A 27704-nucleotide genomic window follows, 5' to 3' on the forward strand; every position below is an offset into this window, starting at 1 on the left:
CGCGGACAATCTGTCTCGTGCGACACGTTGCAAACAGAGCGAAGTGTGGCGCAACTGCCTCGCTAATTTTGAGATCGCGAGAGGCAGCGCATGGATGACGCGTGGGCACGATTCACATAAGCCACCGCAGACAGACCTCCCAGATGACGCGTGCTACTCTGGCGCCATCTCGTAGCCATCGTCGCAGCCATCGTCGCAGCACTACGCTTTTCTTCTTGTGCTTTCGCCTCCGCTGCACTCCGCGTTCGCGCTTTCATTCTTCGCTGTGCTCGTTCGCTCGGTTACGCCGATGCTCGCTGCAGGAACGGGCGTGTAAGAGCTGTGCTGTAAAAAAAACTAATCTGGCGGTCCCATGCCGCCAACTTCCCAATAGGTGGGTGTCCTTCCATATGCCTGGAGCTCCCGTAGTTGCTGAGCACCTGGCCGAGAGTGCGCTTGTACCTATTGTACCAGTAGGTACCCGGTGGCAGCACTAGTCTGCCTCCCACAGCAACGGTGGATGCTCGGCTATTTCAACAAAGCTGCGATGGGTCAAGGGGCACCCAGAGACCTTCGCAATTCTCTACGGGGCCCTCTTTCGAGATGAGAACCCATATAAACAACTGAGAGCCAGGTCATGGTGCACCTCTACCCATTAGAAAAAACTGCTGGGTTTCCAGCAGCATCAGGAGAGCAGTGCCCGTCTATGTCTGCTCTTTTCTTTCACTGGTTTTTCCTTTTCTGAATTTTAACAGTACAGAAATCATGTCTTACAGTAAACCCCAACTTGGCCAAGAAGTTGTCTTGCAGTATGCGTCGCAATTTTTTAGATCTTTTACTGTGCCCCAACAAATTAAATGAGAAAAGTACTTTAAAGAGAAGACAGCAAACAGGAGTTAACAGGTTTCCTTGAGCTAGTTGGTGGTTTTAGCGCGCCGTCGTGTCTCGTTCCTTGCTCAGTCTCCTCACACTGTAGGTACTTGCAAATAAAGAGGAATACTAAATCACTTTATTCTGCTAAGGTGTTCTTTCAAAACTCTTGTTTTTAGTTGTTTTAGGCTGGAAAAGGCTGTGTATTACTGGAGAAAAGTGTTGGACATCCCCTTCCTGAATTTCGTGCAGGTGTCATGAATTTTAATGCACAGTCGCCGACTGATAATTCAGATGGAGTGGGAATCACCAAAACATACGAATAATCGGGAGTCCGGAATACCAGATTCGCACAAAAATAAGTGACCTTATTCTACAAGTGGCCAAAAAAGGTGTGCCATATTATCGGATCGTCGCAATTGGAGACTTTCAATTCTGCGTGTATAGCACCAGACGCTTTGACATCTAGGAGCAACAGCAATCTTGGTACAGTGCCTAGCACGCTATCTTATCACAGTGTGAAAGCGCTGCTGCCCGTCAATGCAACCGGGGCTAGTCACGCGAAATATCTCCAAAATGGAACTATCTTTCGAAAGTGACCGTCCAAGAATATGGGTCAAGTTTGTCAACGCTTGTTGCTACATGCACATGGCACTTGCCTTTGACCTAGACATTCCGTGGCCGCAGTTTTCTAGTAATGCCTTTTATGTTGTTCCTTTTCATGCTTCGTCAGTGGTTAAAGCAATGCTCCGCATGCATTAATTATCAACTGGATCAGCCAGCCGTGAACAGTGGGTGATATGAGTGGCGTAGAATCCAGCGGAAAGCATCGGTACAAAATCTCGGCCCATATTTCAACTATTTTCATGCTGTCATTACAGATCGACAAAGGTACAGCCAATGCATGCTCCGAATTCTCATCGGCGATTACTATTGCATAGGCTTTGCTAGTTTCAGTTTCGCAGAGCACTGGCGCCATGGCCGACAACCTTGCCGGCAATGTTTCAGAACGAAAATATCCCTATTTCTGCTTGATTCAGTAGCCAAATTAGCACACGGTTTTGAAGTCGGGGTCCAAATTATGGGCATGACGTACTGTAATGTGTCCGACATTTTGGTCGTTCCTATACAGTAAGTCAACAGGGCTGGTGGCGGTGCCACGGGGCTGTCTGAACTAGCGTATTTATTGGAATGTAAGGCGAGGTTTGTTTCCCAGAATCTGTAGTCTTGAAGTCACCCCTTGCCTTATACGCAAATTTCGCCTTTAGGTGTGGCTTCACAGCAGCGCGAATTTCGCCGTATAGCAGGGCTTCACATCAGCGTGACTATCACCCTATAGTGTGGCTTTATGGCAGCGTGTGCCGCGATTTCGTGAAGCGACACATAAAGCCACACTATAAGGTGATATTTTTTGGGGGGGGGGTCCTCCAACTTACACCCTCGCCTTACAGTCGTGACCGCCTTATAATCGAATAAATACGGTATCGGTGTCTGGTTAATCGGTCATTGACTGTATGTTTTCTTCTATATTTAGGCTCTTTTCATACAGGCAAACTTATTGAAACTTGTTAGGTTGAGTCTTCTGTTCTTTTAGAATGTTATGAAGTCCTTTTCTGCCAATGAACAATCAAGTAGATCCACATAGATGCTGTCAAAATTCATGACGTCACGACAGGCTAGTGCGGCAACTTTAGGGCAGTGTCGCCACCTGTTTTTCTTTCTTGCATCCTTTCTGGCTTACTAAGCCTCCTCTTATAAAGTAGACCGCCGTTGATTCGACTCCAGTTAATTAAATTTTTCGGTTTATTCGACCCTAACCTACGCTCATACACAGTTCTATGGGCCCAAACTTTCATTACTTCAATCCTAAAATTGGCCTTCGCCAGATAACCTGAACTTGGCTGGTCAGCATGCACCTAACCCCAATGGTAACCCCGATCACGACCCCTTTAGCAGCAACGTCTGTCTTGGCGAATGCATCGAACACAAGACATCACCTGCTGAAAATGCCTATTTTCGGCCTGTGATAAGACGTGTTTCAAGCGAGAATAGTTGCTAAGAATGAATAAAGTAAATACCTGATCATAGCACACACCTTTTTTTCAAATAAAATTGGTTCGAAAATTACCTGCATGGTGCAACTGGATATGATTCGAAAATTGCGTTTGCAAACGTCTACCTTCATAGCTAGCATCATTGCCAATGGTTTCAGCCAGAAATTTAAGAAATCGAAGTGTGAACTTCAATATCTTTTCTAGTAATCAACTCCTTACTGTGAAAGTTATAAAAATAGAGTCTTGAAAGAATACTAGTAGAAACTAACTTCGTGTTTCTCTTAAGTGGCCCCTGCCTTAAGAGCAAAATTCATGTTTCCTTGCCAATGACACCATGGGGAAATTGTATAGACAAGGTTTGGTATTTTCTTCAAACATCATAGACATAGGAACTAAGCATAGTTATGTCTATTTACAATAGTTAGCAGCAGCATGCTAATCGTAAGCTGCTGGAAAAATTCGCATGGTTACAAGTGCATCCCAAAGTTGCGTGTGCATAAGTCATGTCCTTGTGTGTGCTCTGCAGCTGGTGTTAAAGGGAGCTAGATTGAAAGATAGGCTTCTGTAATAATGAATTCATCATTCATTGAGAGAACAAAGCTTTTGTAAGCAAGAAAATGAAGGAAATCAGAAATCAGAGTAGTGCCACCTTTTGTGGACTGTAGTACCTCTCCTGTGGCCTCAGCACTTGTCCAATTCACAGAGAGCACCATAGAGGAAGGTCACGTGGAGATAATATCAACTCGTCTTTTTGGTGCAGGTGGTTCAAATTGAGGACCAGCTATGAAATCTTTTTCAGCAATTTCCTGTGCAACAAAATTGCATATTGGCACACAGAAAATGTTGATATAATTCTAGAGGAATAATCTGTCGATCTTGCTCGAGGTAATATTTTCCTTTAGTGTCCCTCTAAAGAGGCTCCAGTGGTTCTGGTTTCCTTAAGTTAACTGATATTTTAGTCCACCAGTTGATGAACTGATCCTGGATCCTATCACACATCAGATTGCCGGTGCGACACAGAATGAAGGAAAGTCGGCACAGGACAGAGCACTGGTTACAAGATACATCAAGTCACCCTGACAAGATGTACCAACGAGCCCAAATGAACACGCTGCTAATGGTCCTGGATGATTGTTCAATTACCTCGCAGGGCCTGTTGTTCGTGCTGATGCAGTCGTTCGATGACGTGATGTCCACGCTGGTGACCATGAACCCATTTAGCTGCAAGGCTGAGGCAGTCAGCAGCTTCTCCTGGAAACTGGCTGCTAAGGCACGTGCTGGAAGCTCAAGGTATGGCGGAAAAAAAATTTGTTTGATTGAAGGTGCCTAGAACTCGCATACGACACAGGCTGCAACAACAACACTTATGTGTATGGCCCTTGGCTTGCTCCTTACAATAATCTATTCATCCAATACATTAGCCTATTTGGCTATGAATTGCATTTATGGAAAGTTTGACAGGCTATTTCCCCTTGACTTGGGAATCTATGGAATTTTAGATTTGTTGTGGATTGGGGGGGTTAATGCCGATCTTTGTTCCATCTTTGTTCCATCGAATATAACGAAGTTTTTTGCTAAATGCAACTTCAATGTATTGAGGGTAAACTGAACTGCCTTCAGGCAAATACTAGCCACTGGCTCGCTAGGAAGGAGTCATCAGTCAGATTTGATAAATGCACAGCTAGTGCGCCGTCTTCATGTGACTTCTAGCTGCATATAGCATCACCACACAAATTTTATTGCCCTGATTTTGAATTGCACTTCTCCTGCAGGTCGTGTAGCATTCACGTCGACGGTCGCTACGTGGCGTGTGTCACTCCGGGCTACGGTGTGCGGATTTGGAACATCTTCACCGGCAACCCCGTGGCCAACATGTGGTATCGCAGTTCAACAAGTGTGACAATGGCCGAGCTCTCTGGCTCGATGGTGGCTGCTGTTGGATTGGATGACGGTCGCGTGATTGTGTTCACTTCCTAGCAAAGTGCCGCGTCTACCCCTTCATCATGTTGTGTCAGGCGAGATCTGGTGACCGCTTGACCCATCGTCCCCAAGAAGAGTTCCTAGCATGGATGTACTCTACCGACTGGCACCTCAAGAATGTGTGGTCGTAGCACTCGAGTGACCTTCATGAACAAAAGTGAACAATTCCAAAGCTGTGCATTCTGATATTTATTTTGTATATATATAGATATTTGTGTATAAGCATTGCATGTGTCACGTGTTGTGTACACACTCACATTGTTGCTGTACAAAAGTTTTTGAACAAGAATACATGTGTGTTGTAGTCATTGCTTGCCACAAGCTATACATAAACTAAATTTATGCCATGTGCCTATTTCCTTCGAACTGTACATGTATTTTACTGCTATATTTACTATTGTTTAAAAGCGCAGCTAAGTCTGTTTTGGCCGGTACACGTAACAGGTGGCTTTACTAAAAGCAGCACTTCCTTGACATGTGTTAACAGTTCATTATGATGTCTATTGCATTATAGGACAAGCAGATCTCTGCTGACTGTTTTACCAGTTTATAAAAACTATGTAAACACATTTTGTTTTTTCCTACCTGAATGAGGAGTCAATTGTCGACGTGGTATGAATAACATACTCGAAAAGTGATACATGGTAGATCGGGTGCAGCTGTCTTCTGTGGTCATTCACCAGTGCCAAAATTTTTTTTTAGTCTACCAAGTCACACCACAATGAGATTTCCGTGCAAGTGGTGAAAGTATTCCAAAACAAACTGTTTTACAGGCAAGAGATGAGTATCTTGAATTTAAAACAGCACAACATGGGACAGCAAACAATAGGACACACACAGCGCCAATTTCCAGCATTTTTTTATCCCAAAGGATGTTTGCTCTTTCAGGATAAATTGTTTGAAGTCAGTGCTGTATGTGTTCTTTTCCCCTGTTGCACTGCTCTATGTTCAAGATGTTCAACCAACAAGCTGAACATTTAAAGAGATGAACTCCACTTTTCTATAACTAGTCTCCTCCACGGGGTCGCAGCATTGCCACTAAGATAGTAGTCAGAAAAAAGAAAATGAACCAATGACTTGCGCACTCATAGTGAGATGGTAGAGTGTAGAAGAGCATGCATGCATTCTTTTCTGCTTCACGCCCACTGGGAGCGTAAGCATCAGCCTTTCAGCACCTTTCCAACAGAACCCTCTCAGAAACACTGCTGTCTTTATACTCCAATGGCAATGGCTGAAACTAGGCTTCGATACTCAAGCCGAAATTAACGGACGAACGGTAAGCACAAAGAGGAATCGCGAAGTGGGCAAGTTGGGATACGTTCACGACATTACAGCGTGGAAAGACGTGGACGCGAAAAAGTATGGATGAAAAGGGTGCCATCTCTCGACTGAACATTTTTTTAGAAACACGTGACCTCTTTATTTATTGGATAATATGAGGATAACAAGGTACAGGCAAGAGCCGACAATGAAGTGCAAAAAATGATAAGGAAAGGAACATTTGGGCATACAAGTACATTTGTTCTCAATTCAAAGTACATAGTGCACAAAAAAGGAAGACGTGGGAGAGGTGGGGACATACGTACGTAGTGCTAAATTTCAACTGCTTTATTTCTAGCTCTAACTGCTTAGCTATTGTAGGAATTTAACCCTGTCTGTGCCCGAGTCTCTTGTATTAGAATCAAGTTTATGGAAGTAAACAACATAGAAATAAATATACAGAGGGAGGCCCGAGAACACTTGGCTGTAGTGGGACCGCCTGTCAGAGGTTACAAACAAGATTAGTTGCTAAAACAGCATTGTGACTGCAGTATACTTGGTTGCATTATAACACAAAAATTACCACATATATAGGCAAAACATATGAAAACTGTAAACATTTAACAATTTGCAAGAGATAAATGAAACTGCATAGGAATTACATTAGAAAACAGTTTTTATTTTAGAGGTACCAAGTCATGAACAGTGGTTAATGTAAAATGGTAATTGTTCCAAATAGATGAAGAAGAAAAGTATGCAGTATGTCGACCATAACTAATTTGTGTTAAAGGTAGCAAAACAATTGCATCTGACACAAATTTAGCAGGACTACTGCTAAGAAGAACGACACAAAATACATTTGGCGGTGTAAAATGAAAAACTAGGTTGAACGGGCCAGTGGCAAGACAATATTTCAGCAAATGAGAAATTGAAAAGCATGATAGTAAACGTTTGAAGCAATGTAGAGTATGTGGCTGTATAGGAGTCAAGTGAGCAAGATCCTTCGTCCTTGTTTTCCATGCACTACCTACGTTGAATTGTGCATTACCAACTCGTCCGAACCAGTATGCTTGTAGGCCATTGTTACTGCATTTTAAATGACTGAAACGGAAATGGGAAAGAAAGAAAAACTAGACCATGCGCAGTCCTGTCACTTTTTTTGCCTTTGTTGTTCGCTCTGTAAAAACGGCAAACTATTACCTGCCTAATTTGCTTTAAGGCAGCCACACAATGGGAAGTGCGCATCTCATGATGTCAGGTATTCCACAGATGCACAGCATGCGGACTGATTATGCAGATTGTGTTGTCGTACTCTGGTCACCAAGCTGAGCAGGCAACATGGCATCATGGGATAGCAACCTTCCCATTCATGAAAGAAGCATGGGGAAGCCTGGTTGCAGGATTTTTTGCTTACCGTTTGTGGAATGATGTCTGCTGAATACAACCCTCTTCACTAGTCCCATTCAGAAATCTGTTTTTCAGTGCAAGATTCTCTCTCCATTTTTTTTTTTTTTCATTTTAATATCAACAAGTTCATTTCAAATGATTCAGAACTGCACGAGGAAAACAGGGACAAAGGACACAAAAAAAAAACACGCTGGCACTGACTCTCTATTGATTAAACTGTGTTGGAGAAATAACAGCCGTACAAAGGCACAGCCACATAAACAAAAAAAAAAGCCGAGGCCATACTGGTGCACGCACGCGAGTCTGATTTCGTATGCATGCTCTTACATGTGGCTTGATTAACAGGAAGGTCAAGCCTCAGCCAAGAGCCAACGTTTTGACGAGAAACACTCGTCTCCCTCAGGGCCCTGACAAGCACAAGTCCTTTTGTTGAAACGCTGGTTCCAGAGACATTTTTTGTCCGACCAGTGTTGATCACTTAGTGAGAACTTAGTCTTCTTGTGAACCTTTTGTTTAATATATCTCCATACCTGCCAAGTTTCATGATTTTATCGTAGAAGGCCTGGATTCTAGAGCTTGTTTACGATTGTCGTATGGACACCAATAATTTTAGGACATTTCATTGGCATCCTAATTCGGGCTGAACTGATCTAAACATAATGCAAACATATAGTCGTCAAGCGATTTTTCAGAGCCCCTCCCCTTTTTTAAAGTTTTTTTAATATTAGCTTCGGTAGCCACACGGCATAACGTCATTATGGAACTAAATATAAGCATGCAAGCCTGTTTCTTCTTGGCCATGCGCGATTATTCTAACCTACCAGCAGCAGCGCCATCATTAAAATGACAGGTGACATTCAGGCCGCCATTACATCGATAATTTGTGAATAAACGTCATAAACGGTTTTATCACAGTTTTTCTCTGGTAAAAATAATTGTTCGATGCGAACATAAAAAAGAGTCCCTGCAAAACCAAGTCAGGTAAATTTTTTAATAGACTGTGTTTGTCTTGGCTAATAAAACAACTTTTAGTAGTTTTCACAAAATTTTAGTATTTCTCAACATTGGTGGCAGTGTTTTTTAGAGTTTAAGGCTGGCAGGTCTGTATCTCCGTTACTTTCCTGTGCGATACTCATCTGAGAATATTTGCTAATGCATTTTTTGTGCCCTTCGTGCTAGTTTTGTTTCTGCTGTTTTGAATTGTTTAAAAGAAACGGTAGCCAAGACAGTCGGATGGCCTTGTCGTTTCAGTATTGCAATGAATGTCCAGAAGATTGATGCAATTAATGCTGCTGTTGGCCTTACGTGAAAGAATTACATGTGAGAGCCTAAAAGACAGGATGTGTTTCCTCATCACTTTCTGCCCACGCATGGTGTCCATTTCTCATGTGGTGTGCCATGGATTTCTTTTTTTATATTTTTTTTAACCCCACGTTCATTTAGCATTAAGGATGTGATTGCTTTTGGTTGTCACGTTGCGCACCTACATTACCACCGAATGGAACTTAGTTGCTTATTTCTTAGAACTTAATAGTACATGTGTTCCACACATTGTTTCTTGCTGTGATTTCTGTGTTGTTGCGTACCGTCTGCTGCACATCTCTAATTAGCTAATGTGATTGGTGGTCGCATGGTGTGGAGGCACATATTATATAGTACAGTCCACTGTTGAAGGGAAAACCTAATTAGTATTTCGAGGCTGATTCCAACCCAGTTTTGACAAAAGGACACCAGCACTAATATTTTTCTATTACACTCCGTTCATTATAATGCATATGATGCAAAAATACTTTCGTTACATGTGATATTTGTTATAAGGACATATTTAGTACATTCTAATATGGCTGAAAAAAAGATGGGTTACATTATTATGTATCTTATAATCATATATCCATGTTCATTATATTGATGTTCTACTGTATAGGTCTAATAAGTGCTTCACATCAAGCACTTTTTTCCCTGAGAACTTTCATATAGTCAAGCTGTGCTGGTTTGAATACAAATTAGGTATACACTTCAACCCTGTACTGTACTGTAGACGTAAACAACTCTTCAGTGCCATGAGCAAATCTCCTCCCACATGTGACCTAACCAGAACTTCCATGTTGTTGACAGGGACACGACTGCATGTAGTTGGGTAGACCTATTACATGCGTGAGCTTAATATGGTCGTTTAGTTGCTAGTAGGAATGGTCTGGCTTGTGATGTTGCAATAGAATGTTGAATTATTAAATGTAGACTATTGTTTACGTCAAAAATCATTTTGTTTTGTTCACTTCTTTTTCTGTGATTTTGTTATGTGGGATGGTGCGAAGAGCTTACATAGTCTGTTGTGCACGTACATATTGTTTGAGCATTCATTTTTATGGCCTTGGCAGGCACAAGTTCCCTCATTGAAGCATCTAGTGACCTCCATCCATAAGAGGTGGAATTTTACTGTATGTGATTGCTATTGCAAATAGTCTATTAGGAAGTTACTGAAAGTGCCTTCTCAGGAAATAAACAAAAGAATGTACTCACCATCAAGTGTTTGGAAGAGAAAATTGTCTGCCTACTTTTGTGCTGTAGGATTATGAGGAGCTTAAACACAAAGCTTATATATATATATATATATATATATATATATATATATATATATATACATACACTGTTGCAAGGCTTAAACAATATTGCACTTGAAAAAATGTAATTCGAACTAGCTTAAGATGACAACTTTTATAACATCCCTTGCATAAAGGACATTGTAATGCAGTCAAATATAAATTTCACTTATACAAATATTTTCCCACACATTAGCATACATTTACTGGGCCATTGGTCTTATAGCAATATAACTGTTTTGGGCTATTTCTTGTCACGAAATCATGCAATTATAAAAAGTGTGTCCTGTAGAATCTCATTAATACGTTTTGGGGTGAAAAAAAAAAACGTAAGAGAAAACGTACTAACCGGGAAAATGTACGATCGAATTTACTTAAAATTTGGCACACCTGACTCACTGACATCTACGTAATGCAATGCGTTGCGCGAACCGTGGCGGCACGATACGCGGACGCACGCCGAGTTGGTGGTAAGCGGCCCAACACGGGGCGTTGTCTTTGCGGCTTCGGCATAAGCCTGCATCTGCACTCCTCGAATTCGGCCTGGGTCGGCAGCTTCCACAGACGGGGTAGTACTTTGGCGGGAAATTTTGACGTGCCCACTTCGCGAGAATCGTTGCGACGCGAGATGCCTACGCGCGTTGAGTGGGTAGGGTCCGAGCGACACGTGACGTGCTTTGTTGTTTTCTATTGCGTAGGGCATAGGCGGAAAGTTTTCATTTTTCCGGGGGGGGGGCCCGACCAGCTTTCCGAAACCTGCCCATATTGACCCTTTTCCCGGTGCTCCCGGGGGCGCTGCCATGTTTGATCATGTGGTGACGCGTCCATTGCTTGCCTCAGCTGCCTCGGTTGCCTTCGCGTTTACAATGCAAGCGCGTGACGCCGGCGCGGCGCAACAAACTTCCGTTTCGACGCATATCGTAGACGGTGACTGTGTGGACGACACGAAGCTTTGGCCACAGCTTTAGAGGACATGTAAGTGCTTTCATAGCTCATTACGCCTTGTCCAAACGGCGCGAGCAGCGTATACGGTGCTTGCACTAAAAGCGAGGCTAAAACTGTATTCCAAGCTGTCCAAACTTCCCGCTTATGAATTAAATCAGGATCACTGTTCTCGTTCTTTATTTGTCAAACATTTTGAAGCAGCGGTTTGTCATGTTTCTGACTCAGTAATACTAAGTTCCTCGGTGAGGCTACTATCTGATTGTTTATTTTCAGCCTAATCGCGCTCGCGGGTGTGCTCTGCTGCGATCGATTTGTTCTTGCGGCGCACAAAACTTGGAATGTAAATGTTCTGTACTTTGTGGTAGCTTGTAGAAAAGACGTATTACCACTAGTCCGTCGCTTACTCTGTGGACCGTCACGAAACGTTCAGCTTCCAACATTCGTGTCTGTGTAGTCGCCGTCACTCACGCTTTCAGCACATTGATTCAAGTGTGCTCACATTCACTTATTATTGATACGTTGGCGATAGGGTGCGTGTAGGTTGCGTGCGAGTAGGGGTAGATGTGCGTAAATAACGTGCGAAAAACTTACTATGCCCGTAAATGGCGTTACTTCCTTTTGTAACGAGCGCTACTCACTCTTAAGTGCCGACGTTGCGGTGTTGAAGTCCTTTCTTTGGAGGTTACCTATACAGCGCTGGCGGATGAATTATCCTTTTTTATCCTCAAGGAAAGCCGTGCATCGCGAAGGGCCGACAACACAGGCAGTCCTTATGTAGCAGCGGCGACACAGGTTGATTCCATTCCGTAATATGCGAATCACTATTTTTGCAGCTAACTACCGCACACGTCTTCCCTTTATTGTTACACATTTTGCAGCATGAATTGGGCACAGTGCATGAGCGAACACCCACTTGCATTTCTGACAGCTGATCGCATAGTAGCAGGACAGAAGCAGTAGTGGTTTCGTATTCGTACGCATTCGCTGAGGCAACGTATGGCGCGCCGCCGAAAGCGCCATCTCGTTGCTCTAGAGCCAACTGCTCCGCGAAAAGGGTCAATATATATATATAGGGTGTTTCAGCGAACACTTTCTAAAATTCTTAAAGGTTGCCTCTGGCAGATAGCGCACAATTCTAGTACATGAGCTGGTCTACTCAAAGAGGCGGACATTACTTGCACAAGAAATTGAAATGCATAATTAACATAAATTCACTAATTAAGTTTTTAACTAATTACCTGATGACCCATATGGCAATTTACAAATTGTAGCCGTGGAGTTCGCAAGATGGATCCACTCGGAACGAATTCTCCGGATGACACCAGTTTCGAGATATTAATTCCCTAACTTTGCGGAGAAATGCATTGGCGTTCCCGTTAGGTTCTTAACAAAACGTCGCTTTTTGCAATGAAGCACAAAATTAACTGGAACGCCAATGCATTTCTCTGCAATGTTCGGGAATTCATATCTAGAAACTGGTGTCATCCGGAGAATTAATTCCAAGTGGATCCGTCTTGCAAACTCCACGGCTACAATTTGTAAATTGCAATATGGGCCATCAGGTAATTAGTTAAAAAACTAATTAGTAATTTTTTAATTAGTCGATTGTGCATTCCAATTTTTTGTGCAAGTAATGTCTGCCTCTTCGAGTAGACCAGCTCATTAGCTAGAATTGGGCTATCTATCACATGCAACCTTAAATAAATTTTGAAAGTGTTCGCTGAAACACCCTGTATATATATATATATATATATATATATATATATATATATATATATATATATATATATACCCTCTGCTAACAATTTTCTATTTCTCACTTTATGGCGAAAGCGATTATATCGACACCTCAGGCAAATTGTCGCAGTTGTCGTCGCCGTGATGTTCCGCATTAAATCCAAAAACCATATGCATGAGCAACCCATACCCTGTGGGTGCGGGAAAAAGCACGTAAGAGTGAGCCGAAAAGGATGGTGGCTTGATGGCCATTATTTCCCACGCGCTCAATATTCGGGTTAGTTGTAGGTCACGTAATAAAATGCGAATTGGAAGGAGAGAACGCATCTTCTCCTCTAGCCCTGCCGTAACTGTGAATGACTGAGCGTGGCTGATGCTTATGGGGCCCGCGTGCCATATTTAATTGTTGGTAATCAATGGTGGGTGCAATGATAAAGGACGACCAGGGATGGCTGCTAACTTCATGTGCGCTGCCTTAATTGCCGGGCTGTCTTTCTGCACCCCTAGTGTTGCAGAGTTAAAAAACAGAGGTCATCGCAGGTCACTCAAAGAGGCCGTCAGTAGTGGACATTAAAATAGGCAGATAATGATGATGAATCTAATTTTCAGAGTTGCGGTGAATCGCGTGGCTGCACGAACCGTTCGCCTCCGCTGCCGGCGTTCTTCACAATGCTTGCGTTGTGAAAGCGAGTGCTCGAGGTCATCCAGTGAGGTATTTACAGGTTTACATGGTCCGTGCTTACTATGTCCACTATGTTCACTATGCTTACTATTTTAATTTTAGGTGAATGTTTAATACAATTCATATGGCCACTATAACTAACGTATAGACTCATGTAAGGGTCACACTTTTCTGTCGCGATTTTTACGAGTCTTTCATGGGACCGGGCCATTTGACCTCCTTTTTCCAACTACGAATATGAAATCGGCCGTAAACCTCCACGATCGCCTCCTCCCGACATCCAGTAGCGACGCGCGAAAGTATGCTGCGCGCGACAATTCGCTGTTGAGCCCGATCAGAATCAGCGCACGGAACGCGATTGCTTCTCGGTTGGATGTCTTTTTTTTTATATTGGCTGTCAAGTTATGCATGGTGCGGCCCTTACACAGGTGCGATCCTTACACGGTTTCACACGGTAAGAATCTTCCTTCGTGTAATTGTCTGCTACTTCGCTATCACTAATACTGCCTCGCCTTCCCGGCCAAACTACACTCTTATTTTTTTAGTACTTTGAGTCCGAGTATAACCGCTGCTGCACATGATCTCTATACTTCTGTTTATTCTGATTTTGAGTGAATCCGGCTTGGCATCATTTCGGTTACTCAGTGAATTCTATATACAAGGTGTTTCAGCGAATAGTTCCCAAAATTTTTAAAGGTGGCCTGAGGCAGATAGCACAATTCTAGTTCATGAGCTCGTCTACTCGAAGAGGCGGGCATTACTTGCACAAAAAATTTAAATGCATAATCGACTAATTAACAAAATTATTAAGTTTTTAGCTAATTACCTTATGGCCAATGATGCAATTTACAAATTCTAGCCGTGGAGTGCGGATCCACTTTGAACAAAATCTCAGGCTTACACCAATATGGTATGTATGATAAAACTTTCAGCACGTAGCGGGCCACTCCCACGTCGGTACAGAAAGGCCCAGCCTCTCTGCTGCGTCGCGCGGCCGATAGACACCAGTGTCGAGATATTAATTCTCTAACTCTGCAGAGAAATACATTGGCGTGCCAGTCACTTTCTCAACAAAACGCCGTTTTATGCATCAAAGCACAAAAGTATGAAAAGAACAAATTATGGGATTTTACGTGCCAAAACCACGATCTGATTATGAGGCACGCCGTAGTGGAGGACTATGGAATAATTTAGACCACCTGGGGTTCTTTAACGTGCACCTAAATCTAAATATACGAGTATTCTAGCATTTCGCCCCATCGAAATTTAGCTGCCGTGGCCGTGATTTGATCCCGCGACCTCATGCTTAGCGGTCCAACACCATAGCCACTAAACAACCACGGCGGGTAAGCGCAAGAGTAACTGGAACGCCAATGCATTTCTCCGCAATGTTCGGGAATTATTAATATCTCGAAACTGGTTCCATCCTGAGAATCAATCCTGAGTTAATATGTTAAAAACCTAATTGGTGATATTTTTTAAATAGTTGATTATGCATTTCGATTTTTTGTGCATGTCCACCTCTTCGAGTAGACCAGCTCATCAACTAGAATTGTACTATCTGTCACAGGCAACCTTTAAAAATTTCTTGAAAGTGTTTGCTGAAACACCCCGTATTTATGGCCTCTGCATGCAAGAGGCGATGTTTCCATCCCTCATGCGTAAATGTTGTAAATAATTAAAATAGCTGCTTATTTTATTTTGTCGCTAGTAGTTAGCATTGCCTACTGGAAAGAGAATCAATATTGAGACACGTGTCGTGCACTCACGTGATTTTCACACACCGTTGATAGAAGACTCTGCCGAAGGGGTCACTGAAGTCTGCAGTTTTTTTTTTTTTTTCAGGGTCAAAAAAGCACGCAAAATAGTTTGAAGTGAGGTGAACATACATCAACATATTCATTCTCTAGGTATAGGCTATCCATTTAGTTGGCTACTTCCTTCTGTTTAAAAAATGTAATAAACTTTGTCCTTTGTATATATTTAAATATATTGTGTCTGTGCGTGGTGTTCTCAGCGGAAATTAAAAAAAAAATGTTATACTGAGGAAACACGGATGAGGTAGCCACCGCTGGTGCTTCTAATGCACTTGTCCTCCTATTGTCAGGATTTGCCGAAATAAAGTGAAAGTATAAATTAAAAGCTGGGCACGTCCGCGCCAACAATAGTGCCGTAACCTTTTAGCCACAACAAAAGTGAAAATGTGGAGGCAACGCAAGAGAATCCTCAAATTATGTGGGTAACAGAACTCCGGTAATGACATTTTAGGGGCGCGGGGGGGTTGGGCTACGGATCTGCGGGGGGGGGGGGGGGGGGCTCGAGCCCCAGAGCCCCCCCGTAGTCGGCGCCTATGGCGTAGGGTGTTTTAAGACGACGGGAAACCAAAACCAAATCGAGCTCATGACCGACGCCGGAATACGATGACGCCAGAGCAAAACACGACGCTCACTTCGCACCGCCTGCAGCAGGAAACGGCGGCGCATTTCGGTTAATTGTCGCATATTAAAAGCGTGCATGCTTCCAACGGCACTACGCCACAGTCACTGTGAAACTGATAGGTGAAGATGCTTATCGCAATGGGGTTGGCGGTGATATAAGAGAATATGACTTGCAGCAACCCGCGAGATTTGCTGGTACGTATGGGAAGAGGGATTATGAGGGAACTTGGTGCGTGGCGGCATTTTGATATGGAACGTTTGGGGGCGCACTGCGTTGAAGCTGCTGTGGTGGCGGACGCTAAATTACTGTTCTCCATTGCGCGTCCCTCGTGCCGTTTCTTGTTCGCATGGGATCTAGCGGCCGGAAAACGTGTCATATGATCGTGGTTTGGAGATTTACTGAGTGTTCGTGCCGAAATATTATGTTTTCCGGGAACGTATTAACCGGTAAAAAAAAAAAAACGTAACTGTATTGGGTCATATTTTTGTGTTCTCGGTCGCCAACGTTGGAGCCGGAATATCGTGCGAAACGAGGTCGCATCAACGAGGTTCTCCTGTGTGTTGATACGATCTTCACAGAAACCGGGAAATAAAACATATCATCCAAAAATCGTATTATCTAGAGCCACTTCCAAAAAGGCGTATTCGGCGACAAACTCAATAGCAAAGATTCGTGTGGCGTCGAATGATACTGCTCCGCGTTACACGTTATGCAGAGCAGCATCACTCGACACCACACGAACCGCAGCCACTTTTATTCAGCAATGTTGAAATAGTTCGGCAGTTTGCGCTGAACTTTCTGTCAATATTCGTAAAAAAAAAGTTATTCCGGAAATTTAAAAAAAAGAAGTCGCCGTTTCCCAATTCAACTGAGCAGCGGCGCATTGCCAGTTGGTATGGCCGCACTGCCAGAGCAGCATATTACTGCCAGCGGTGCACTGCCTGTGTTTTTCCTCCAGTGTGGCTGGGACTTAACACATTCGAGGGTCGTTGGAATGTTATTTAAGCTAGTACACTGGAACATAAAGCCATCAGCTTTAGCAATACCACTAAAATCCCACTTCTACAGTCGTACTATCCAATTTCAGGTGAAAGCGTGATCGCAATAACCGTATGAAAATGCAGTGGTCCTATGGGACGGCTTGAATAAGAAAAAAAAAAAACATATTATCCCGTAAAACGTATTATGCTGTATCGTATTCACTGTGCTATCTATCGGGTGTTGATTGTTGCCACTCTCGTAAAGGTACCGCACTCCAGTTGAGGATTCAATCCCAGATACCGTGTGCACTAAGTGCACTACTGCAGGGCTAATCCATCTGTTTCACTGCACTATACATATAGTCACATAGCACAGCTGCTTTCCTAAGTCTTGCGAAGTCTGGAGAAAAAGGCGACAACACCAGTGGCCCGAGTGCAGGACTTATGAATCAAGAAAAGAAGAATGCTTTCGCTGCAATGAACTACCCTTGCCTGTCATATGTGGTGCACCACTTCAGTAAATAGTGCCTTTATGTGCAGTCAACCAAGCTAGCACTTCTGGGCATTTTCAGAGACCAATCCATGTCCACGTAGAAGGCAAGTGAATGCGCATTAAAGTTGGAAAACAAACCCCTTTGGGCCATTAAAGGTGTCCTCTAGCATGTTTGCAAGCTTAATTATGCGTCTGATATATCTTAATTAATACAAAAAGAATGAAAAATGAAACTGAATGTTACAAAATATATGCCTAGAGGTTGCATTTTGTACGATCCATTTCATTTTTTATTCTTGCCTGCCATGGTGGTGCAGTGGCTTTGGCATTGCACTGCTAGGCCCAAGAGTGCGGGATCAAGTCCCAGCTGCGGAGGCCACATTACAATGAGGGCAAAATACAAGAACACCCATGTACTGTGCGTTGGGTGCACGGTAAAGAATTGCAGGTCGTCAAAATTAATCCGGAATCCCCCACTATTGCATGCCTTACAATTATATCCTGGTTTTGGTGCCCCAAACCCCAGAATGTAATTTTCTCAATTTTCCATTCTCATAATTTGTCCCGTCGAATGACCAACCCTGGTGATAAAGGCAGCATGGTGACTGGTCAGTGACAAAGTGCGAAAATAATGGAAAGCGAAATCGATCATTACGAAATTTGTTCCCATAAAGTCAAAGACATACTACTTTGTCCTCAATACATCCAGTAGTTCTGATACAACACACTGCTGATAAACTCCCTGTATGACTCCAAAGTGAAATTAACGCAATTTTGCTGATCTTTCACAAATTTAACCCACACTGTTCCAACTTTTGCCACATGTTGTCCTTTACATGTCCAACATACATTCAAAATTTGATTGCATAAGGTTTGATGGTTCTTTCAATTAATTTTCATTGACGCTCAGAGTGAACAATTTTTTGGCACATCTCCTAATAACAATTTTGCTGTAAAATATAACTGGAGTGCCTTAACATGTTTTCTTCACTAACGCTTTCATGAAAACCGAATGACAAGTAATTTTCAAGCTGTGAATGTAAAGCACCATGTAAAATACACACCAACCATTACTGGCCTAACTATAGCAAGCTTCATGTTATAGCCAACTCTGTTCAAGAGTGAAGTGATTCTGCTGAAAAAATCCGGTCTGTTGCCCCCTTAACTCTGTGCCCGTGCATGTAAGCACATGTGTGTTTTGTTACCCTTGCTTTCATTTTCCGCTCTTGTTTGTCATAATTTTCAGTTTGAAGTCTGCGCTCGTCCTGTCTTTTCTTCACCTCATGTTCACATTTTTTGGGGCTATGCAGCTATAATATGTCATACAAACTTGGCCAATCTTCCGCGCTTCTATAGCAAATGCCCGTGTAGGCTTTTCACTTTATTAAACTTTGATTTGAACACTTCTACAAGGCCCCTTCAAGTTTGTTCAAGTGTCGGTTCATTGTAAACAAACACCTAGTCAGAAAACAAAGTGGCAAAGTCAATTAAATTGGCATTAGCATGCCAGCACAACCCATAGGACAGTGCAAGTATCATGTCTGGTAGGTTTTCCGCTAGCTGGACCCAGTCTCTATGAATTTTTGTGCTCATATTGCCATGAATTGTCATAGTACCATTTGAAGGAAGCAATATTAGCGCTACATTGACTGACCTAACTACATTTTAATAATTACTGTGACTAGCTATCCTGTAAGCACAGGCAGAGTGATGGACATGAAACCACGGCACATACAGTGCTAACTCTTAACTGAAGCCTAATGATGACAAGCAAAAGCATTAGTGTGCAAGAATGTCAAAAGCAAAACCAGATGAGTGAAAACCATAAGAACAAGACAAAACATGTGTAATGTATGTAATGTATACAGTGTTGTACATGCCCATCAAGGAATGCTTTACCATTTTTTTTTTTTTTACTTTGGTGAAGGAGCTAGTGTAATCTTTTTCTGCTCACATTTCTGAATTTGTGCCTCAATTTGTATTTGATATTATGGTGGCTTCTGCTTTGCTTTTGTTTCTGTCACTCTTGCATATAAGCATTTTTCTTGTCACCACTAATGTTCACTGGGAAGTTAGCATTGCAAGTGCTGCAACTCTCGCCAAAGAACTTACTGCACGACTCCATTTAGCCAAGGTCACTTTGTCCCACGTACATCCTTGGCACATCTTACCTTGGACATTTGGTTGATAGCCTAGCAAAACCACAATTTAAAGAACATAAGCTTGTCTTTTTTTGTTTAAGGAAAGTCATTATAAAGTGACTGCTGTTTCCTCAAAGGGCATAGAAATAAATATTGCAGGTAGATAACTAACTTAAGTGGTGTCGCAGAATGAGGATGCATGCATGTGAAACATCTGGTGCCACCAACTGTACTAGACTAAGCACTGGGCCTCTTCGATTATCCGTCTCTGACAGTCCCGGACTGTCCGAGAAGCTGCACACGCAACGCTCATTGGCTGAAAGCACTGCCTCGGGCAGTCCGGGACTGTTAGGGAAGGATAATCGAAGGGCCCACTGCCTTTGGTTGTCATGGCAACCATTATGGCTTTTGAACTGTGGCAGTCGATAGCAGAAGCTTCATGCACCTGCTCAATGCAGTACAACCAGCACCTGCCTGTTCACTCGATGTTACCCAAGTTAAAAGCTAAAATCAAAAACTGTGCAAGTTAGCTGGCATTCATCTTGTGGTCCGTGCCCTCCCCTTTTTAGGGCGAGAGCTGCACAAGGTGTAAGGGCATTGCCTACACCTAATCGATCATGCAGACACTCTAGACTACAGTGAGTGTGTTCTAGAGGAGACTATATAGTAAAACTGTTCGTGTGCTTGCTAACAGTATGCAGTGGAAAGACAATCACTGGAAGAGAGTTTGTTGAATTTTAGCAATCAACCTTTGTCTGAAAAGCTTGTTTTGGGACCTTGGCCGCTGTCGGCAAGATGTTCAAAAGGCCATCAACTAATTGATTTCTCGCCTGAAAGTAGCCTAAATTCGAGACTTTGAATAAACCTTGCAGTTCATTTTCATTGAAACTCACCATTTTCATCTTCATGATCACCACATTTCTTTTACACCCCTTTTTCAATGTCAAGCAGCTGATCAGAACTTTGATGCAGGCCAATCATTCAGCTGGTCTATCATAAAAATGTTTTTCTGTCCCTCCTCCTCTGCCTGCCACAGTCCACAATTTTACATGTGGCAACACCAAATGGGATTCTAGTAAAAGGATATGCAGAATTCTTTTCCAACCACAAGATCTGCTGGGACTTACAGCCACTGAGGCAGTTTTATGACAGTACCCGGCAGCATTGTAAAGCAGGCTCTTTCTACCAGCTGCTTCTCGTGCCTAATGTGTAGACCAACAAACACATGATAAAAAAAAGTTGAAGAATGCTTGTAATTGGAGAAGCATCAATGCTTTCTGTAGGCCAAGGTGCCAGTCAATGCACCTTGAAGGACAGCCATAAATTGAAAACAAACATTCCTCTAAGCATTTATTGCAACAGCGTTAGTGATATGCAAGCTTTTGTTGTGTTGGAGCACTCAAAAGTGGCCTTTACAACACAAAAAGCCCGACCTGTACAGTATCTGCTGCTACCTACATGCATACATGCTATCACAGTTTATTGTGGCTGCACTAGACCCATTCACTGCACCAGCTGTCAGTGCTGGGTTGATCCTCCAACAGCACTTAGCTGAGCCTGACAGGCAAATGCAATGAAATGATTTACACTATGGAAGGTGTGTCTGCAAGACTCGTGACACACGAAACAGTTCCTGACCGAGTACAACCCATTGAAGTTGGCAAATAAAATGAAGCACAAATATGTGTTTCTGCCAGTATACAAACTGCAATGAAATGCGCACACGAGAACTAACATCGGAGCAGATTTACAGCTTGACAGAGCACCGTAACGGCACAACAGGTGTCGGGTTCAGACACGCAACAACCCAACAACATCGACCCGCCAGAGAGTTATGAAAGACAAAGAGCGTGCGAAGATATGACTCAAACAACACTGTTTAGAGCCAACTGGAGATTCCAGTCCTTTTCAACTCTGTCGTTCCGTCCATACCATCGTCGTTCTCTTTTACACTGAGCATTCTTCTGTACAATGCCTACACTCGAGCAAGACGTACCACCAGAATGGATGGCCTGTGAACATGCAGGATGCCAACAGCTAAGCTACAAGCTTTCTGCATATCTTATTGCTGATGCTGCGATGAGGCATAAAGGCCTGCATAAAGGCAAAAGTTGACCAGGTGCATCAAGCAGACGTGCACCAACACCGAAAACCACGAAAGATGTGCGCAGATCTTTGGTACCCATATTTGGCAAGAGGCATTGTGCCAAAAAAGAAAAAGAAACAAGAACTGCATGAATTTGTTGTTTCCATGCATCTAAACTGCGAACAATTTTTGAAATGCTTACACCCACAGTGAACTCTGTGTGACGCAACAGCTTCTGGTGCTGCTATCAATTCCCGTGTTTCTTTTCTTTTTTTTGGCTTTCAAAGATTTTAAACAGCTTTCTTTTCTTCCTAAACTTTGTCCTTACACAGTTATAGAAACAAACAACATGCAATACTTCAGGACTGTGAAAAACTATGTTTCCACCCATCATTTAGGTAATGAGCCGAGTTTGGCCATACTTCCGGCTACCAAAACCACACCAACGTCTCTGACCTTCATAGTAACAGCAAGTACGTGTCTAAGAGCTGGCAATCAAAAACACATGTAACACAAAGAACATTGCCATCCATAAAACACGCTACCACATCATGCAGTGAACATAATGCAGGCCCACTATGTGCCACATGACTAATAACCGATTCTCACCGTACATAATTCAAACTGAAACATTCGCTTGAGATTTACACACTACGAAAGGTGTGTCCGCAAGACGCTCAACACACAAAATAGTTTCTGACTGAGCACAAGCCACTGAAGTTGGCAAATTCATGAAGGCCAAATATATCTTTCTGTCAGTATACAAATATTACTATCTATACTGGTAGTAAGTTCTGCACGCACCTTCCACATTACGGTCTTAAATGTGGCGATGACAACACAAAGTGTTTGTGAAAACATTTCTAAATTCATTATGGACTAGATGGCCCCAACATACAATAGATTAGAGCCACTCAGAGGCCTCGTGACGCTACGTAGCCATCATGGTACTGCAGTCTTACATTATCTTTGCTAGCATACAAATGGTAGTTTTACCAGCAATAACTGGTTTGGCTGTATTGCCCAATATATAGAAAGACAGTAACTAAAGCGTGATGCAATTCTCTCATTGAGCTTACATGCATAATGCACTGCATCTCCTTCCAGGCCCTCAGATTTGTACAAGGAACAGGGAAGGAGCTTTAGTAAACTGAAACATGACAAATGGAAAACTCAAAAGCTACACAGACCAATGGTATCCATGATATAATTGATTTTTAAATACAAGAGATCAGTGTTGAGCTAGCGAGCAATGTTTAGCATTGTGTGACACACCGCAAGACAGTGTAACAAAGCAACGCAACATGGAGCTGCATTGTCCACACATAGTGTAGTTCAATATCTATTACGCATAATTTCAAGTGCCAAGGAAAGAAGTGGTATCCTAATGTTACACAATCGAACATGGTGTAACGTTTGGTAAGGATGTATTCCATAAACCTGTCGCAACTGCTTGCCTCTTCAAATGCAACTGACTAGCGAGGACAAAAACACAAATACAGATTTGTCCTCACATCACTGTGATGTTCAGTTCAAGAAAAAAAATTGCTCAATGGTTTCAAGTTCCTTCATTACATAAATCTTTCTGGTGCTCAACCCTCATGTCGAAAACTAAATCCATATAATCCAAAAAACATATCCGAAACAAATCACAGGCATGAAGGAAAGGCACTATCACTTACCCCAACACAATCAATACCCTACAATTATTCTCACCATTACCTTGACTATCAAATCTTTCATAAGCCTTTTCACATCGGTCATCAGCACTAAGTAGCAACAAAGGACCTCTGCAAGTTGCATAATGCCACAAATTGTTACACAGATGTGTATACAAGACTTGCGCAGCTGAACTGCTAGCAGATTTGCACTCCTATTTTGCAGAGATGTAGCATTTCGCAGTGGGTTCAGTTTAATACCACGTTTGTAAGCATTATTTGCACGGTAAGCTTGAAATGTATGTTGTCTGCAATGACGCCGCTAAAGGAAAATCAAGTTCTTGCAAACAAAACAGTGCTGTCATCTGTCACTGCTGTTGTGAAAGGTGCACTTCACCTTAGGGGTGACGGTGCCACCATTTTGCTTCAGTGAAAATGTCATTTACTTTTATTGTGTCGCTGCAGATGACACGCATTTAGGCTTTACTGCGAATGAAACAAGCATATAATGCTCGGAAATGTAGTATTAATCTGAACCCACTGTGAAACGCAACGCCTGCGCGAAATTTGAGTGGAAGTCAACTACCATTCATGCGACACTCGGTAGGCAAGGATGCCTAGCGCTGACACGGGGCCTACGCCGAATGCAAAATGCAGGAAGGAGTGCGGAGGAGGAAGCACAAACGGTCACTACTCTTCTGCACAATCATATTGTTGCAGCAAACCCTCACACGCACAATGGAGAAAGATGGGGAGGCTTCCAGAGGTCTATGGAAGGCGTCACCAAGGGAAAGGCTCAGCCGTCACTTCCCCCAGCGATGCTGCCTTGCCGCAGCCGAAGCATCTCGCAGGCGGCCTCGTACGAGGCGAAGTAGCAAGAGGTGGTGGCCATGGACTTGAGGGCGCTGGGCATGTAGCCCTTGAAGTAGCCCTGCACGCCCTCTTGCATCATGATGCAGCGTATGCAGTGGACGAAGCCTGTGTAGCGTCCAAACTGCATGCCCTGCGCCGTGAAACCTTGCACCTGGCATCGAGGGTGGGGTGGGAAAGAGAGAAAAGACGTTATCAGCGACAACAATAAAAGCCAAGAAGCTGGGGGTGAGTTGGCTGGAAGTAGTACTGACACGTACCGTATTTACTCGTGTACGGCCTGCACCTTAACTTTGGAGGGTGAAAATTTGATTTCACTAAGGGTCACGCGCGTACCCCCATTCTGCTGATACTAGATGGCACAAGTTATTGTCCTGCTGATGATGGCATCATCAGCATATGCTGTCGAATTGCGTCGCATAGAACGAGTGTGCTTCAACTGAATCAGCTGCGCAACAGCTTGTTTAGCATGTTTAGCTGCATCAGGCTTTGGGTGCATAAAGAGGGCATCACTGCAAAAAGTGAATGTGTGGATATTGAACGTGTACTATGCAGTTATGTTCGAAACCATCGTCAATAGCTTCAAGGTGACAGAAATCTCAAACAGTGGCACAAAGGACGACCAGCTCTGGGAGAAAGCCTATGAAGTAAGCTCAGCAAATGACGGCAGCCGAAGCTACAAGGACGATCAATTAAAAGAGTTTATAGTCGGCCACCAGTGGCTGCATTATTCTGCATAGCAGTCAGCGCACAGTTCGACGTGTCAGTTAGTAGCCCCATGTCGGGGTCGTATCCTGTAAGAAAAAAAAAAAAAAAAATTCCGGCCTTACACGATTAAATACAGCATTTTTAATGTTGCAGAAAATCTACCACATGCTTCCTGTGTGTAAAAGAATGACATTTGACAGTTATGAGGGTTGAAAAACTTAACTTCATTTAAATTAAATTAAAGAATAAGGTTTTAAGGTTTCGTCTGCAAAACCACAATCTGATTATGATGATGACCAACACGAGAACAAGGTGAGAGAGAGCAGGAGCCGACGTTTCGACAAATGGACTTGTTTTTTTTCAAGGCAACATATGCTCTTCTTGGCAGAGTATATATAGGCATGGTTCTTCTAAAGGGAAGAGAGGGTAAGGCGGGTGGGCGAGGTATGAGCGAGGGTATGTTAGCAGCGGGATCATACAGCGTGCCTCATAATCTGATCATGAGGCACACTGCAGTGGGCAACTTCAGATTACTTTTGACAACCTTGAGCTCATTAATGTGCACCTAAATCTAAGTATATGAGCATTTTTGCATTTCAGCCCCCTCAAAATGCAGCCACTGTGGCCGGTATCAAACCTGCTACCTTGAGCTTAACAGCACAAATTTTGGGGGGGGGGGGGGGCTACCATGGCAGGTGAGAACCCATCTCATGATGAATTTCAACGTTAATGTGATTAGCATTGAAGCAATGCAGCGACACACTGCATTGCCACTGCTAAAACGTGCGGATGCAGTAGAACCGTACTGTTAGGTTCCCGGGTGCGGTGTTTTCCCGGCTGTTACGTTGTTTTTGGCCGGTCCTGGCACAGCTCCCATAAAATGCAATGCATTGGTAACCCCGCTGTTGCGTCGCAACTGTGCGACCGTTCCCGCACCATACGTTGCAAACTGCCACCCCGCGCCGGCCCGAGCGGCCATTTTGCCTTTTCATATCACTTGTCTTGGTGGCTTGACGATGGCATTGGCCGCCCAAAGTGCCAGGGAGCGACACCTATGAAGTATTTTCAGTTTCCGCCAGCAAAAGTATGACCCTTGAGATTCGTTATCGAAAGATGGTGTCTATGACGCGTTGTGGCCCTAAAATTGGTTTTGGCTCATAGATGTTCTGTATGAAGTCCAAGGGCGATCACGCCGTTGCCGCACGCCGTATAAGCAAGTGAAAGCGTGCAAGGGGAGCTGGCGACTGTGTCTAAATTTCGCGCGCGAAAGAAAGAAAAGCAGGGAGGAAGCGCACCTTCTTCCGTTGTGCTCGAGGCACTGGCGAGGGAGCGAGGGGGGAGGGATAGCGGGCGGTGTTGTACTCTGGCATCAACTGCATACTGTGCAGTCGCGCGGGCCGTATCTTGAAAGCGATCTGCGTTGGGGGCAGAGTCTAGGCAGCATAGGTGCGTCAGCGGCTTGTAGTGTAGCTTTGTGCGTGCTGTGTGTTCTCGGCACTCAGTTTGCGTTGAAGCAATAGACAACAGCCCGAAGGTCACTTCACTCGATTCTGCAGCGGCGCTTCCTCACGCCAGCGTTCGCACTCATCGAGTGTGATGTGTTCATGTTTGCCTGTGGGCGCTGACACCATGCTTGTTAATATAGTTAATAAGCAAATGTTTACAAGTTTATACGGACGATAAAAAAACTACCCTTACTTTTTCTACTAATTTGCTATCGCAATCGGTGCTTTGGCTTTCAGGTGAAACTACGGCTTTTTTCACACGTAAGAATTAAAATAATATTGTGTGCAGTTCAACACTACTTCTATTTTTCAATTGTTCTTGTTTCTCGGCTCTTGTGTTTCCCGGCTCTTACATTTTACTCTTACGGTCCCGTGAAAAACGTATCAGCGGGGTTCTACTGTATTGAACGTGCAGTATGCAGTTTTGTTCGAAACCATCGTCAATAGCTTCAAGGTGAAAGAAATCTCAAACAGTAGCACAAAGGACAACCAGCTCTGGGAGGGAGCCTACGAATTAAGCACAGCAAAATGTACAAGAATGATATTTGAGAATTTTGAAGGTTGAAAAACTTAATTTCATTTAAATGAAATGAAAGAATTTAAGGTTTCATGTACAAAACCACAATCTGATTATGACGATGAGCAAAACGAGAACAAGGTGAGAGCAGGAGCCAACATTTCGACAAGTGGACTTGTCTTTTTCAAGGCGACATATGCTCTCCTTGGCACAGTGTGTGTGTATATATATATATATATATATATATATATAGGTACGGTTCTTCTAAAGGGGAGAGAGGGTAAGGCGGGTGGGCGTGCAAATTCCATTGAATCATATTTTGTTGACCCATCCACCGTCCATTCATCTATGTGCTAAATCTCGCTGCTCTGTTTGCATGATTTTTCTGCAGCCATACTTCGAAGTATACAAGGCCATTTGTGGGTGGTGTAACACTCGTGACCAAGTATGGAGACACTGATTATGTGGGGAAAAGCGTTAATATTGTCACATTGTAGCGACAATATTAATGCTTGTAGTGCGCAATCTGATTAGACAATGCTATGTCACTACAGAATCTGCAAAAACATTCAGGAATATTTCAGTACTGTAGGCACGCTTTGCGCCGAGTGACAAATGAATATCAGTGACAATCCGGTGGAAAACTGTCACTGTCAAAAAACAAAATACACGTGATAATATGTAGGCAATGTGTGGATAATACGTGGCCATAACTACCTGCTGCACAAAGTCAACAAATTAAGTAACTCGCATTGCTGACACTCACATTTCTGATAATAGTCTTTCTGTTTTG

General features: G+C 43.2%; 2 protein-coding genes across 3 annotated transcripts in view; one reads left to right on the forward strand and one right to left on the reverse strand.

Moving 5' to 3' along the window:
- LOC119453772 (uncharacterized) overlaps positions 1-7825 on the forward strand; it is a 28389-nt gene extending 20564 nt beyond the window's left edge. Inside the window, exons 9-10 of the mRNA XM_037715828.2 lie at positions 4054-4193; positions 4676-7825. Of these exons, the coding sequence (XP_037571756.1) occupies positions 4054-4193; positions 4676-4880 (345 nt within the window). The 3' untranslated portion in view covers positions 4881-7825. The remainder of the gene's footprint in view (positions 1-4053; positions 4194-4675) is intronic.
- Positions 7826-20889: 13064 nt separating this feature from the next.
- LOC119453774 (mitochondrial thiamine pyrophosphate carrier) overlaps positions 20890-27704 on the reverse strand; it is a 44463-nt gene continuing 37648 nt past the window's right edge. For both annotated transcript variants that reach the window (XM_037715832.2, XM_037715831.2), the window contains one exon: positions 20890-24335. In XM_037715832.2, the coding sequence (XP_037571760.1) occupies positions 24108-24335 (228 nt within the window). In that variant the 3' untranslated portion in view covers positions 20890-24107. The remainder of the gene's footprint in view (positions 24336-27704) is intronic.

Source organism: Dermacentor silvarum, chromosome 5, assembly GCF_013339745.2.
Source record: "Dermacentor silvarum isolate Dsil-2018 chromosome 5, BIME_Dsil_1.4, whole genome shotgun sequence".
NCBI classification, from domain to species: Eukaryota; Metazoa; Arthropoda; class Arachnida; order Ixodida; family Ixodidae; genus Dermacentor; species Dermacentor silvarum.